The 13,933-nt window shown below is 36.6% G+C and overlaps 1 protein-coding gene and 1 long non-coding RNA gene across 2 annotated transcripts; one reads left to right on the top strand and one right to left on the bottom strand.

Moving 5' to 3' along the window:
• The first annotated feature begins 667 nt into the window (after positions 1–667).
• Positions 668–2,867, top strand: LOC103428266 (cytochrome P450 CYP749A22-like). Its single transcript, XM_008366361.4, has 5 exons — positions 668–1,120; positions 1,215–1,444; positions 1,523–1,755; positions 1,838–2,216; positions 2,329–2,867. The coding sequence occupies exons 1-5, from the start codon at positions 838–840 to the stop codon at positions 2,755–2,757; spliced, it is 1,554 nt and encodes a 517-aa protein (XP_008364583.2). The 5' UTR covers positions 668–837; the 3' UTR covers positions 2,758–2,867.
• A 4,737-nt stretch (positions 2,868–7,604) lies between these two features.
• Positions 7,605–8,578, bottom strand: LOC114825544 (uncharacterized). Its single transcript, XR_003774298.2, has 2 exons — positions 8,129–8,578; positions 7,605–8,029 (listed from the first exon to the last, which is right to left on the bottom strand). It is a non-coding gene; the product is annotated as an uncharacterized lncRNA (long non-coding RNA).
• Positions 8,579–13,933: the final 5,355 nt, after the last annotated feature.

The following is a 13,933-nucleotide window of genomic DNA, read 5'->3' as shown; positions in this document are numbered from 1 at the left end:
CCGTTGGAAGAAGAATAGCAAGTTAGGTTGAAAAACCAATTAAAAATAAATACATGTTCATTTATTTAGAGTGATGTTAGTTCAAGTTTTTAATTCAATAATTGTTTGGTCATGTGTTCATTTATGATTGAGAACTTATTCATTTTAGCAAGATTTGCTGCTCTTCTTTCAACGGCCAAACCTTATTCCTAAAAAAATGAATAAAGAGTAATGCTAGAGAGATTAAATTTGTAGATAAAATTTTGAAAACTAAAAGACATGGAAGTTGATGATTGATTTATTACTTACACGTTGATAAACATACTTATTTTTATTGGTAACACGTCATTTAGTTTGCAAATTTAATCTTCAAATTTAGTCTCTCTAACATTACAAAAAAAAAATTATGTGGCTACAAATCCCAGGTATTCAATAGGACCAGATCATTTTCCTAGGAATCCGGGAGATTCCATGATCATGACTGTTTATCGTACATCGTACGGTCAATTTTCATTTTTCATTAAGTACTATTTATATTTAATTTTAAACTTTAAAATTTTAAATAATTTATGATCACACAATATACGATAAACAATCACGATCAAGGATCCTCTGAATCTCTAGAAAAAGGATCCGATACTTTTCCATCCGATCCTTTTCCAGTCGATAGCACCCGACATTGTAACCATTTTATCAAATCTAATACTATGGCAATGTCTTTGGATTGTAGCAAGTAGTCAGAAAAGTAAGCTAACAATCAGAAGCTAACACGTTTACGTGTGGGGTCATTTGTCATGAGGATAAAGATGAGGAAACTTTGGACTCCGGACTGGAGAAAATTTGATCAGTCAACAAAAAATGAGTTCTTTGGGAGGCATAGTAGCCATTCTTTCAAGCCTTCTGTGTGTATTTCTTGTCTTTGTTCTCATCAAGATCCTACACAAACTATGGTGGACTCCGACTCGGATACAAAAAATGATGAAAGCGCAGGGGATCAAAGGTCCTCCTTACAGACTTATCCATGGAAACACCAAAGAAATCTCCGACATGAAAAAGGAAGTCATGCGCAGGCCCAAGAATTTATCTCACGACATAGTTTCTGTAGTTGTACCTCACATACACTCTTGGTCACAGATATATGGTAACAATTAACAAGCTATATCTCACTTTTAGTTAACTGTTGTTTCAATTTGTTCCCACATACATTTTGGTCATTTTTTTGTACGAAATTGTAGGGAAGAATTATCTTCAGTGGCATGGTTCTCTTGCACAGTTGGTCATTACGGAGGAACCTGAGTTATGCAAAGTGATATTGAGTAACAAAGATAAATCTTATCCGAAAAGAGAGCCCACCACCCTTGAGAAGAAGCTATTAGGAGATGGTCTTGTGACAACACCTGAAGCTGAAAAATGGGGAAAATTGAGAAAGCTTGCTACCCATGCCTTCAATGGAGAATGTTTAAAAGTAAGTTTTTTTACAGTTACTATGGTAAAGATTACTGAAGCTAAATTTGTTGATAGCATGACAGTATTGTTTGTCTAGAGTATGTTTCCGGATATGGTAGCTAGTGCTGAGACGATGCTTGAAAGGTGGAGAAATTATGAAGAAAAAGAAATTGAGGTGTTTGAAGAGTTCAGGTTGTTCACTTCAGAAGTGATTTCGAGAACAGCATTTGGCAGCAGCTATTTAGAAGGACAGAAAATTTTTGAGATGTTGATGAAGTTAGCCTTCCTAGTTTCTAAAAACGCCCTCACAGTCAGGATTCCTGGCATCAGGTAATCTCGGTTCATTCCACAAATATTCTTGGAGTGTTACTTGTGTTCTCATGGTTGTTAGTCTTTTTGCTTAATGTTGCAGTAAAGTTTTCAAAACCAGTGATGAGATCGAAGCAGAAAAACTTGAGAAAGGTGTATATGCCTCCATAATGGATATCGCTAAGAAAAGAGAAAAGACGGCAACGAGTGGAGATGAGGACAGCTTCGGGAGTGATTTTCTTGGATTACTTTTGAAGGCTCGTCATGATGCCAATGACGACCAGAGGATTTCGGTGGATGATTTGGTTGACGAGTGCAAGACTTTTTACTTTGCTGGACAAGAAACCACCAATACTTTGCTTGGTTGGACCGTCTTTCTTCTAGCACTCCATACGAATTGGCAAGAGGAAGCAAGAAAGGAGGTCATAGAATTATTTGGGAAACAAACTCCAAATCTCGATGGCATTACCAAACTGAAAACAGTAAGAAAGTGAACCACTAATTAATCAACTGCTTATCTTAAGTGGCAAAATTAAGCTTGAATTAAGATTGGAAGTAATCTTGATTTGGTATCCATTTTTCGTGTTCATGCAGATGAGTATGATCTTCAATGAGTCTCTAAGGTTATATCCCCCTGTTGCTGGTTTTGCAAGGAAAGTTGAAAGGGAAGTTAGACTGGGAAATGTCATTGTTCCTGCTAATGTTGTATTATTTATCTCAAAACTATCATTTCACCACGATCCTCGAATCTGGGGACAGGACGCACAACTTTTCAAACCAGAGAGATTTGCTGAAGGGGTTGCTAAAGCAACTAACAATAACATAGGTGCATTTGTGCCGTTTGGAATAGGACCTCGAAGTTGTGTGGGCTTAAACTTTGCAATCAATGAAGCAAAGATTGCTCTGTCAATGATTCTACAACGCTACTCCTTCACTCTATCCCCAGGTTATGTTCACTTGCCCATTCAGTATGTGACGGTTCGTCCACAACACGGAGTTCAGGTAATGCTTCACCCACTTTGAACTGCAAAGGCGAATGTGGTGCATGAATCTTGCAAAGTATCATGTAATCAACTATCATTTCATCTTTTTCAAGATATTATTCTGCTTACTTTGGCAGCACTTTTGGATAATCTGTCACAAGTTTTTGCTTTTTTCTTTTGGTTTGTTATAAAGAATCCAACAAGAAAATGCAAACGTAACCGACCGATGATTAGGAATTGTTTATGTGGAATATGGAAGGGGCCGACAAACAGCCTATATAAAACCAAGCATTAATATAGACGCCTCAATCTCAACTACAAGTCTATAAAACCTGTCCGATGTGGGACTCCAATTTTACCTCGATCAAAGCCACACCAACAAACTCCCCCTGCAGTGTTTCGAGCCATCTCCAAATTGACGTCCACGATCCAAATTTAAATAGAGCTACATGATACCAAATTTCAAATGAGCTCTCCAACTTGTGAGCCTCACCAATCCCAAACGTTGTCTGGACTTTGATACCAATTGTTGTGTGGAAGACCCGAAAGCAACGGATATGGGGTTTGGCCAAAAAACCTCAACAATGTATGTTTTGACCCACTCTTTATAGGCAGTAGCGAGCTCTTTAGTTACACCAGTATCAGCATTTATGATAAACTTTGGAGGGCACTGAGATTCGCCATTAAAGAAATCAAAGAGATCATAGCCTTTAAGCACAGACTGAAACTGATAATCCCATTTGACAAAATTATCTTCCTTCAACTTCACAGTGATCATGCCCAAAAGATTCTCAATTTTCACAGAACTAAATGCCATGATTTTACAGTACTGTAATCACAAATAATCTGAAGCAATTTTAAGAACACAACTGCGCAAACAGTTTTCAAGTATCACAACTTATCAAGAAAACACCCACTGCTCAACAATTCTTCAAGAATTACTCCAATTTTAAGAGCACACACTTCTGGCTTCGGCCTTGTTTATATGAAAACGCAAACATCAATCAAAAAGCAATACCAACAACAAAAAGCAATGGTTATCGGCCTTCATGCTTTTGACAGTGACACTTCAATCATCAAGAAACGGCTATCGGCCTTCAAAATTTCAATGTTGCATAGAAAATTCTTCATTGCGACAATTACACAAACACTTAGAGTGCATAAAGAAAGATAACACCTGATAATCTTGAAATCGAACTACCCAGAACCCCAGAAGCTTTTCAATCACCAGAAATCTTGTACCAGCACAGCGGAAGTGAACATATCAAGATTGAATGGCGAAGATACCATGATAACATTCATCCAGATATGTAGAGATGAATGTATGTATGCAGAACACACAACAGCAAAGCCTAAAGAAATAGAGAGATGAGAGCGAGAGAAAGAGTAAGAAGAATGAAAGCTTTTGTTATTTCTCAACTGATTCAATACATTCTCACACACACAGAGTACATGTTTATATAGCCTGCAGATATGCCTTATCAGCTACACTATTACTCTAACTACCTGATAACAGACTAACTCCAATAGCTGATATGGTAATCTGTGATGATGTGTCAAATGATGTGGTAGTCAACTGATGATGTGGCAATAGCCATATACCTTCAACATCCCCCTGCAATCTCAACTAGGGTTTTCCAGTTTGAGATTGTAACAATGTTTAACAAATGATGGACTGTGAAGACTTTTGGTGAGAATGTCCGTAGTTTGTTCTTCAGTTGGGATGTACACAACCTCCAAATTGCCTTGTTGTACTTGCTCCTTCACAAAATGATAATCCGTGTCAAGGTGTTTTATCCTTGAGTGAAACACCGGATTAGCACTTAGTGCAATTGCAGACATATTGTCACAATGAATAGTAGGTGGAGCCTCCAAGAACACTCCTAAATCCTTCAATACATTTCGTATCTAAGCTATATCTGCTGCAGTATGCGCTAAGGCTTTATATTTAGCTTCAGTAGAACTCCTCGACACTGAATTTTGTTTCTTTGACTGCCATGAAATTGGATTATTCCCTAAGTACACCACATAACCAGTGATTGATCTTTGAGTATTTAAATCGGCAGCCCAATCAGAATCAGAAAAGGCAGTGATCTGTGAAACCGTGTTTGCAGAGAATGTAATACCAGCATTTATGTTTCCTTGAAGATAACGAATAATTCGTTTGCAATAGCCATATACCTTCAACAGTAAAGGTCGTACCCAGTGCACAAGGCTTCCGCTTTACGCAGGGTCTGGGAGAGGTGAATGTCGGCTAGTCTTACCCCCATTTATGGAGAGGCTGCTCCCAAGTCTCGAACCCGAGACCTACCGCTCATGGACGAAGGCACTTGCCATCGTACCAAGTGCGACCTCTCATATACCTTCAACAGTATTTAGCTTAATTTTTTTAAGAACTAACTGGATTTTCAAGGATGTTTTGACCTTTTGCTACTCACCTTGTATCGTTTATATCCATCGACTGCCATAAGGAACTTTGTACTGTTTCGAAGTTTTTCTGTAATTGAAATTTGTTAGCTGATCATTAATCCAAATGGAGAATATTATGAAGATAAGATAACTTATTAAGGTTATGTAAACCTGGGAGTGTTTCCATGCGATGATCCCAACCACTTGGTCCTCTCCCTCCTTCTTTAGCTGACCCTTCGGTCTGCGCTCAACATACAACGATTAACATAAGCAAATCTATTATAACAAAGAAATTTTGACGCTATATATGCATAAATCATTTTAACATGTACCTGTCCGGTAGCAGTGCCGGCTCCAAACAGAAAATCGGATGGGAAGTCTGATCGTTTAATATTCAGTTCTTCAACAAGTTTAGGGTTGCTTAAATTTAACTGAAAGTTGAATCCGCCCACTGTCACATTTGCTACAACTCCGTGAAAATGATCCACCACGGACTGATGCTCAGTTCCATTCAAATGTGCTATTTCTGCAACAACATATCAATGCACCATGAACCACTTAAAATGACCATAAATCGAAAATTTGCAAAAATGGAGAACAAGATGATGAAGAAAATGAGAAGGGTTAGGGATGAATGTTTACCTAGGCATCGACCGTCCACAGCCAAAAAGGCTACCAAAGTGATGAGACAAATGGAAATGAGTCCATGAGCCATCTTTGTCAACGAAGAAGATGATGATATTTGAGATGTTCATTGCCACCTTTTATATTGGCAAGCAATAGAAAGCTCAAAAACTAACCAGAAGCAAGTTTTGGGTTGAACAGATGATAGTTTGAAGGCTAAACATAAAGTAGCTTCAACAGTTTGAATTTGTTATAAGATGCTCTGTTTCAGGCAGCCAAAAATACGGAAGGAACCCAAAAACAGAAAGCAGGACTGCCGGCCGGGAAAATTCTTTTCAACAAAATATGTTCTAGAAGATTATATTGATGTGCGTTTCTCATCGTGGGAGCAGTGGAGCCCGGATTTTAGTAAAGGGCACAAACCCCATATATTTATACTTTGATTTATAAATATTTCACGATGGGTCTCATATTTTGTAGCTAATATTGTGGTAATGTTTAAAAGCCAAAATGTTTAGTATGTTCTTTCACACGTGGTCCACAAAATAATTCTTAGTATTTGTCTTTGTTAAAGGGTAATACTAGGGATATTAAATTTGTAGATAAAATTTTAGGGAAATTTTATTTAAACCCATGTAATCTCTTTCTACACCTAACTTAAATTTTAAATGTTAATTTGTCTATTTTACCCTATTGCATAATTACTATTAAGTACAAAATGAAATTAATAATAAAACTCAAATTTATCAATAAACCCAAACACTATAATTAAACCCTACGATCACTTTTTGTTTATCCTACGTTCATTCCGACTAAAACCCTGACAGCTCTCATATAGAAAAATAAGTTTTTTTATTGATGGATGGTGATTTTGAAGTTTTGAATCCTCCAACCAAGGTATGACTCAATTTATGAATTTTTTGTTCGTTTGATTTCAATTTTTTAGAGTTTAGAAGATGAGTATTTTGGTTTTAATTTTTTTTCAATCAATCCCGCATAGTTTGTTTATCTTTCTGCAATAGCAAATTGCTGCAATCACTCAACAAAAAACAAGAAAGAAAGTATTTCAATTAATATTAGAAGCATGTTGAAATCGATTGATCAAAGGAGGAGTCCCTGCGTAGCTCCTGCTCCAATTCAATGCTTCTTCCCGATTCACGTGCACCGATCTGTCTCTACCACTACCACCACCTTCTCTCTTGTCATTTCCATATTTTGCACCGATTTTCTTTTTTCTGAAGCTACCTGCAACTATGTGAAACCCCCCAATCATTAAAAAAAAAAAAAACAACTTCGATAAGACACAACCTAATCACCTCAAAACCTACCTAATTTATTAATTAACCAACAATCATCATGAATAAATTTTAAGTTCATCAATTTATTCAAACTTCCAATCTCCTTTCATATATGGCCTTTTATCGAATTAAAAAATAAAAGGGGAGGGGGGGGACTTGAAGAGAAAAACAAAACCAGAACAATGCACCCGTTGATTGATAATGCAAAGGGAGAGATGGTGATACATGGTTTTTGTGTCAGTCTTGTAGTCAGACATGGTTGAATTCACACCCCAATTTTTAGTATCCATTTCCAAATCAAATGGGTGTAAAGAAAAATCTACATATTGAATTGGGTTTATGGGGGGTATAATAGGTAATAAATTTTGGTTTAAAGAGATATTAATAGTTTAGTTAAAAATCAAATGGGTGCAAAGAGTAAGTTGGGTGTAGAAATATTTTACATGGGTTTAAATAAAATTTTCCTAAAATTTTATCTACAAATTTAGTCTTTCTAGCATTATCCTTTGTTAAAACCTTAAACGTTTGTAATAGAAACCTTAATTATTAGGGTAAATTAAAAAATACCCCCTTAGATTTGAGATCTATTACAATCACATACAACATCTTTAAAACGTTTCACTTCCATACCTCACCTACTATTTTATTTCAATATAATACATCCGTTACATTTTTCATCTATTGGTCCATTAAGAGTTGACATGGCCGCCACATTTGTGCCACGTGGCAATTTTTTTTTTTAATTTTATAAAATTTATGCATTTAAAAAATAATAATTTAATCATAATATTAAATATTAAAACAATATATTATAAAAATAAAAAAATAAACCCAAAAACTAAAACAGTTGTCTTCCCCATCCCAGCCGCATTCACCCAAACCCATGTCTTCCCTATCCCCAGAACTTCCTTTCTCTTCATGCTCTTCCATCACCACTTGGTCAGTCATCGTCTTCATCTCCCAATTGAAGTCAATTTTCATCTTCCACCCAAATTGCAACAAATCTCAGCAAAAAAGTTTGAGAAATTTGGGAATTTTCAAAAATAGAATTCAAATCGAGAAAGATTAACATTAACGTACATCGTAGGCTTCCGAGATTTGCTTGAATTTGGCCTCAGCGACCTTCTTGTTGTTAAGGTTTTTATCTGGGTGTCACTTCATGGCAAGCTTCCGAGGTTAGAGTGAGAGAAGGAGGTCGCCGGGATTAGGTGGGATGGCAGCAATGGTGTGTAGGGGATGGGCAATAGGTTCCATTTTTGCCTTTTTTTTCTTCTGGGTTATCTATCTCAGATCGTGTGGGACGACGACAATGGTGTGTAGGGGATGTGGCTGCCACATTTTCCCATCTCTAGCTATTGGTTGTTTTGGGTAGGGTGGGGTGGGGTGGTTTAGGGGGTTTAGGGGTTGGGTTGCAGGTGAAGGGAAGGAGGAGGTTGAAAGGGGTTGGGTTACAGGTGAGAGGAAGGAGGAGGTTGAAGGGAGGGGAGGTGAAGAGAGTGAAGGGGGGTTGCGGGGAAGGGGAAGGGATGGGTTTTTGGGTTTGTTTGTCTTTTTTTTTATAAATTAATTATTTTTAAATGTATAAAAAAATTTCATGTGGCATAAATTTGGTAGTTACATCAACACAAATGTGTATTTCATATTTGTCACATCATCACTTAATAGTTTACTTAACGGATTTTCTAACGGATGTATTATATTGAAATAAAATAGTAGGTGAGGTATGAAAGTGAAATATTTTAAAGATGTTGTATGAGGTTGTAATAGACCTCAAACCTGATGGGGTATTATGTAATTTACCCTAATTATTATTATATCTTAAAAAGTTTAATACTACGTTTTAGTGATATTTTTTTTTTTTTTTGTAACATAAGAGAATAGATCACCCCAAAACTAACTCAATAAATTATTGCAAACAGTTCGAGTCTTAGATACTCCAATCAATCATCAAATAAATGAGTTCCAAACTTAGTAGTGTTCTTCTTTACCTGTAAGTGAGATGTCTTAGATTTCAATCAATCATCAAATAAATTAGTTCCAAACTTAGTATCTTATATTATTGTATAAAAAAAAAAGTTGTGAAAAGGAGAATTCGAAATGACATGCATATGAAGGGCACATCCGCTTGAGCCAATTAACTATTCCATGTCAGCTCAACGCCTCTAAAATTCACAAACGTTCATAATCACAACCTTATCCATACAATATATCTAATCATATATAAGGGTGGATACAGTTTGTTGTGCCAGGTGCGGATTGAAAGATATGGGAAGTTCATTCATCTGTTCAAATTTTAACAATGCCGGAGTACCCGAAAAATTAATTACTAGGTTTAAACTTTAATTTAGCGACTACATAAATGATAAATCATATTCCTAATTGCAAATTGATTTTATGAAGTTCATTATGCTATTAGAACAAGTTGTCCCGTGTGTGAAGCTTGACGGCCACACGTGGTACTAGACTTAAAAATTCACCACACGTACATGTTGAAAGTATGAATTCTACATCGGGGAAAGAAGGGATGTTACATGTGCTTATAAATAATTAGATTACTTTCCATATTCTCAATTGGTTTTTTGGTGGAATCTCAACTTCTACATGATAAGTTGTCCTCTGTATTGCCATTTGAAATTGCAACTGAATCAATCAAATTGTAATGTTGTAAAGATAATTTATGAAATTGAAATTGCACTCAAACTTTAGAGTGTAAAATGTAATTTACCCACTTTAATACTTTGTCAATATCTTTGAATTAGGGAAACGATTATTTCCGAAATCCTTCTATCGGATCCTCCACATCCCTCACGACTGCCGGCTAGCCTGACTCGAACAAGACTGCGAAGCCATCGATTGCGACACCATAGTCACCCATTGACCCCACCCTCCCTCTGCTACTAAAACAGATTAACCCTTTCTCCAACGGAAGCAAAGGAATCGTTGCAATCTCAACCAGATTTTCTATCGGGATCACTTGCAGTCTCAACCCTAAAATCTACATCGGAATGCCGATAATAAATATCCTCTTCTTGTGCAAAGGAAATATACTATAATATGCTCTATGAAGATGATGTAAAATCGAAAAGAATTTAATTCGTTTTTTTCTTTCCCTACATCTCAATTAGGATTTTTAATTGTAAAATCGAAACTATATAATTCTATGGGGAATGCCCGGCACATTTCTCATTGGGCCTCTCCTAATTTCTTTCTTTTATCTTAACAAGTATCATTTGTCTCTAATATTATTCAACACCGTAGAAACCAGAGTTTATTAAATTCATTTTCAAAAATATCATTTCACTCACACACCTCTAGTAATGGCATGTTTATCAACACCATAGAAACCAGAGTTTATGAAATTCATTTTTACCAAGTAGAATGATACGTTTATCAACACTTAAGTAATAAATCAATTATCAATTTTTATGTCTTTTAATTTCTAAAATTTTAACTACAATTTTAACCTCATTAGCATTATTCATAAATTAAAGGCCCAGCAATGACTGAACAAAGGACACTCAGAACATTTCAAACCAAACAGCTTTTCATTGCTTCCAGCTCTTCCCTTTTCAACGTGGTACTTAGGATCTTTAAAACCTTAAAATATGTCATCTTCGTTCCTTGCGATTGCGGGTGTTGTTTGGAGGTGAGCTTCGACACAACAAGGCCATGGCTTGCTGCTAAATACGAAGTATTTGTTGCGAGTTATATATTAGTTAAAGTGTAAATAGTAATTTATTGTCCCACATTGGTGAAATACATATGTAATACCATTTGTAACTCCTTTATATACTCCACTTTAGAGATTAATGAATATATAAGAAATTCTCAAATATTGTAATATATATTACCATGTTTAGTTTAATATTGGTATTTACCATGTTTAGTTCGATATGGTATCAGAGCAGTTCGCTCTTGGTGACCTGTGTGTTGTAATTTTGTACCCACATTTTTCGTGATTTCCTTCGCGCTACAGTATAGTGCGTGAACAGTGGTCCTCTACAGTGCCGTGAATAGTGCTCTACTGCAGTATTCTGGTAAATTATTTTCATTCCGCTGCGTATCTTTTGTGCCTTTATTATTCGTGATTTTGTTCAATGGCTCAATATAATCATAGTGTTGTTATGCATCTTTGTGGAACAAATAAATGGATAATTGATACTGGGACCATTGATCATGTGACTAGTGACCCTAGAGTGTTTGATGAGTTATGTGACTATGTTCGTGATCCATATATTACTAGTGCAAATGGAGCATATTCCCTTGTGAAGGGTCAAGGCACTATCTTTCTGACTTCCAACTTTATCATTGGTCCGTGCTTTACTTGTCCCTGATGTGAAGTGCAATCTTTTGTCGGTAGGAAAACTTCTTGATATCTTATATTGTTCTGCTCACTTCTACCCTACGTATTGTTATTATCAAGATATTCAAACTCAAAAGATAATTGGTCATGGTAAAAGAATAAGGGGTTTGTACATCTTGACTATAGAGGATACTGTTATTTCTGGTTTAAATAATCATCAAGTTTTAAGTGCTAAAGTGGATGACAGACATCAAATTTGGTTGTGGCATCGACGATTGGGACATCCATCATTCAGTTATATGAAACATCTATTTCCTTCTTTATTTCATACTTGTAGTGATTCGGAGTTCAAGTGTGAAACATGTGTCATGGCTAAGAGTCATCGTGCTTCCTTTCCCGTAAGTGATTCTAAAGCTACTTTGCCATTTGATTTGATACATTCTGATGTGTGGGGTCCGACGAAAGTTACTTGTAATAGATTCCGTTGGTTTGTTACTTTTATTGATCATTGTACTCGGTTAACTTGGGTGTTCTTGATGAAGAATAAGAGTGATGTTCCGTTACTTCTTCAAGAATTTTGTACAATGGTGTCTACTCAGTCTCATACCAAAGTTAAGGTCTTCAGGTTTGATAACGGAGGAGAATATGTGAATCACACTTTGACATGTTTTTTTCGTGATCATGATATTATTCACCAGACGACTACTCCGTTTATACCCCAACAAAATGGTGTGTCCGAACGGAAGAATCGTCAAATAATGGAGGTTGCTCGCTCCTTGATGTTAGATAAATGTGTTCCTAATCATTTGTGGGGTCATGCTGTTTTGGCTGCTGTGTATTTGATCAATCGTGTTCCAAGTAAGGTTCTTGATTTTCAGACATTGTTTGATGTGCTACAAAAACATGTTTCTTTTGTTTCTGTATCAAAGCTTCATCTGAAAATGTTTGGGTGTATTACGTATGTGCAAGTCTACTCTCATCAGCGGAGTAAACTTGATGCATGTGCTCTCCGGTGTGTCTTTATTGGGTATGCTACCAATAAAAAAGGCTATAAGTGTTATCATCCTCCGACTCAAAAAACTTATATTACCATGAATGTCACCTTCCATGAGGAAGTTTCGTATTTTGTGAAGCCCTCTTCCGACTCTCCACTTCAGGGGGAGAGGGGGAGTGAAATGCAGATTCGAAGAGATGGTATGGATGATGTGTTACAAGCAGAGTTGGGAACATAACCTATTATGTTGCGTGATACTGATCAGTCGAATACAGATAGTGATGGGTCACCTGTTATTCCCGAAACTATTTCTACTGACGATAGATCAGATGTGCCCAGCGAGTTGCCTGTTAGTATGTCTAACGAATTACCTTATGATGATCGGTTGCCTGTTGTTGATATGTCTAACGAGTTGCCAGATGATGGTTCGTCCAGTGATGATTTTTCTAACAGTTTGGTACAAGATAGTGGCATACATGAGGTAAATTCTGACGACTCTTCTACTTATCAGTTGCCTCCACGAGCTAATCGTGGAAAACCTAAAGTACAATATGAGCCTGATATGCATGCCAAAGCTAAATATCCTCTCAACAATTATGTGGCTACTCATCGTTTATCCAAACCATATGCATCTTACATATGTCAGCCATCTAGTGTATCAATTCCAACAAAATTGCAAGATGCTTTGTCTGACCTTAAGTGGGTTAATACCATGCAAGTTGAGATGGAAGCTTTGGAAAAGAATTCTACTTGGGATTTGGTTCCTTTACCAAACGGGAAGAAAGCCGTTGGATGTCGATGGGTGTTTACTATTAAGCACAAAGCAGATGATTCTATTGACCGGTATAAATCCAAATTAGTTGCTAAGGGTTATACTCAAACTTATGGGGTGGACTATCAGGAGACCTTTGCTCCTATTGCCAAACTTAATATTGTGCGTGTTTTTTTGTCCTTAGCAGCAAACCAGGATTGGCCTCTGTTGCAGTTTGATGTTAAGAATGCTTTCCTTCATGGTGATCTTAAAGAGGAAGTGTATATGGATCTCCCACCTGGTATTGGAACATCTCTTGGAAAAGGTGTTGGATGCAGGTTACGAAATGCCTTGTATGGTTTGAAACAATCTCCTAGAGCGTGGTTTGGGAGGTTTACAAGTTCAATGAAGAAGTTTGGGTATATCCAGAGTCATTCAGATCATACTTTGTTTCTAAAGCGATAAAATTGTAAGCTAACTGCATTGATTAGTTATGTTGATGACATGATAGTGACTGGTGATGATCAGAAGAAGATACAACGCCTTCAAAAGTACCTAGCTACTGAGTTTGAGATGAAATAATTGGGTGAATTGAAGTATTTTCTTGGAATCGAGGTTGCACGATCCAAGCATGATATTTTTCTGTCTCAGCGGAAATAGTTCTTGATTTGTTAGCTGAAACAGGTATGTTAGATTGCAAACCTGTTGATACTCTGATTGAGCAAAATCATCGTCTGGGCTTATTTCTAGATCAAGTTCCTACTCATAAGGAACAGTATCAGAGGCTTGTGGGGAGATTAATTTATTTGTCTCACATTCGCCCTGACATTGCTTATG

The sequence above is a fragment of the Malus domestica genome, chromosome 06, assembly GCF_042453785.1.
Source record: "Malus domestica chromosome 06, GDT2T_hap1".
Taxonomy (NCBI): domain Eukaryota; kingdom Viridiplantae; phylum Streptophyta; class Magnoliopsida; order Rosales; family Rosaceae; genus Malus; species Malus domestica.
Note: the sequence above shows the minus strand (reverse complement) of the source record. Positions and strands in the feature narration are given on the sequence as shown.

Coding starts and splice junctions, on each gene's coding strand:
- LOC103428266 (XM_008366361.4), top strand. CDS start 838: ATGAGTTCTTTGGGAGGCATAGTAGCCATTCTTTCAAGCCTTCTGTGT. Junction 1,121..1,214: donor CTCTTGGTCACAGATATATG/GTAACAATTAAC, acceptor ACGAAATTGTAG/GGAAGAATTATCTTCAGTGG. Junction 1,756..1,837: donor GTCAGGATTCCTGGCATCAG/GTAATCTCGGTT, acceptor TTAATGTTGCAG/TAAAGTTTTCAAAACCAGTG.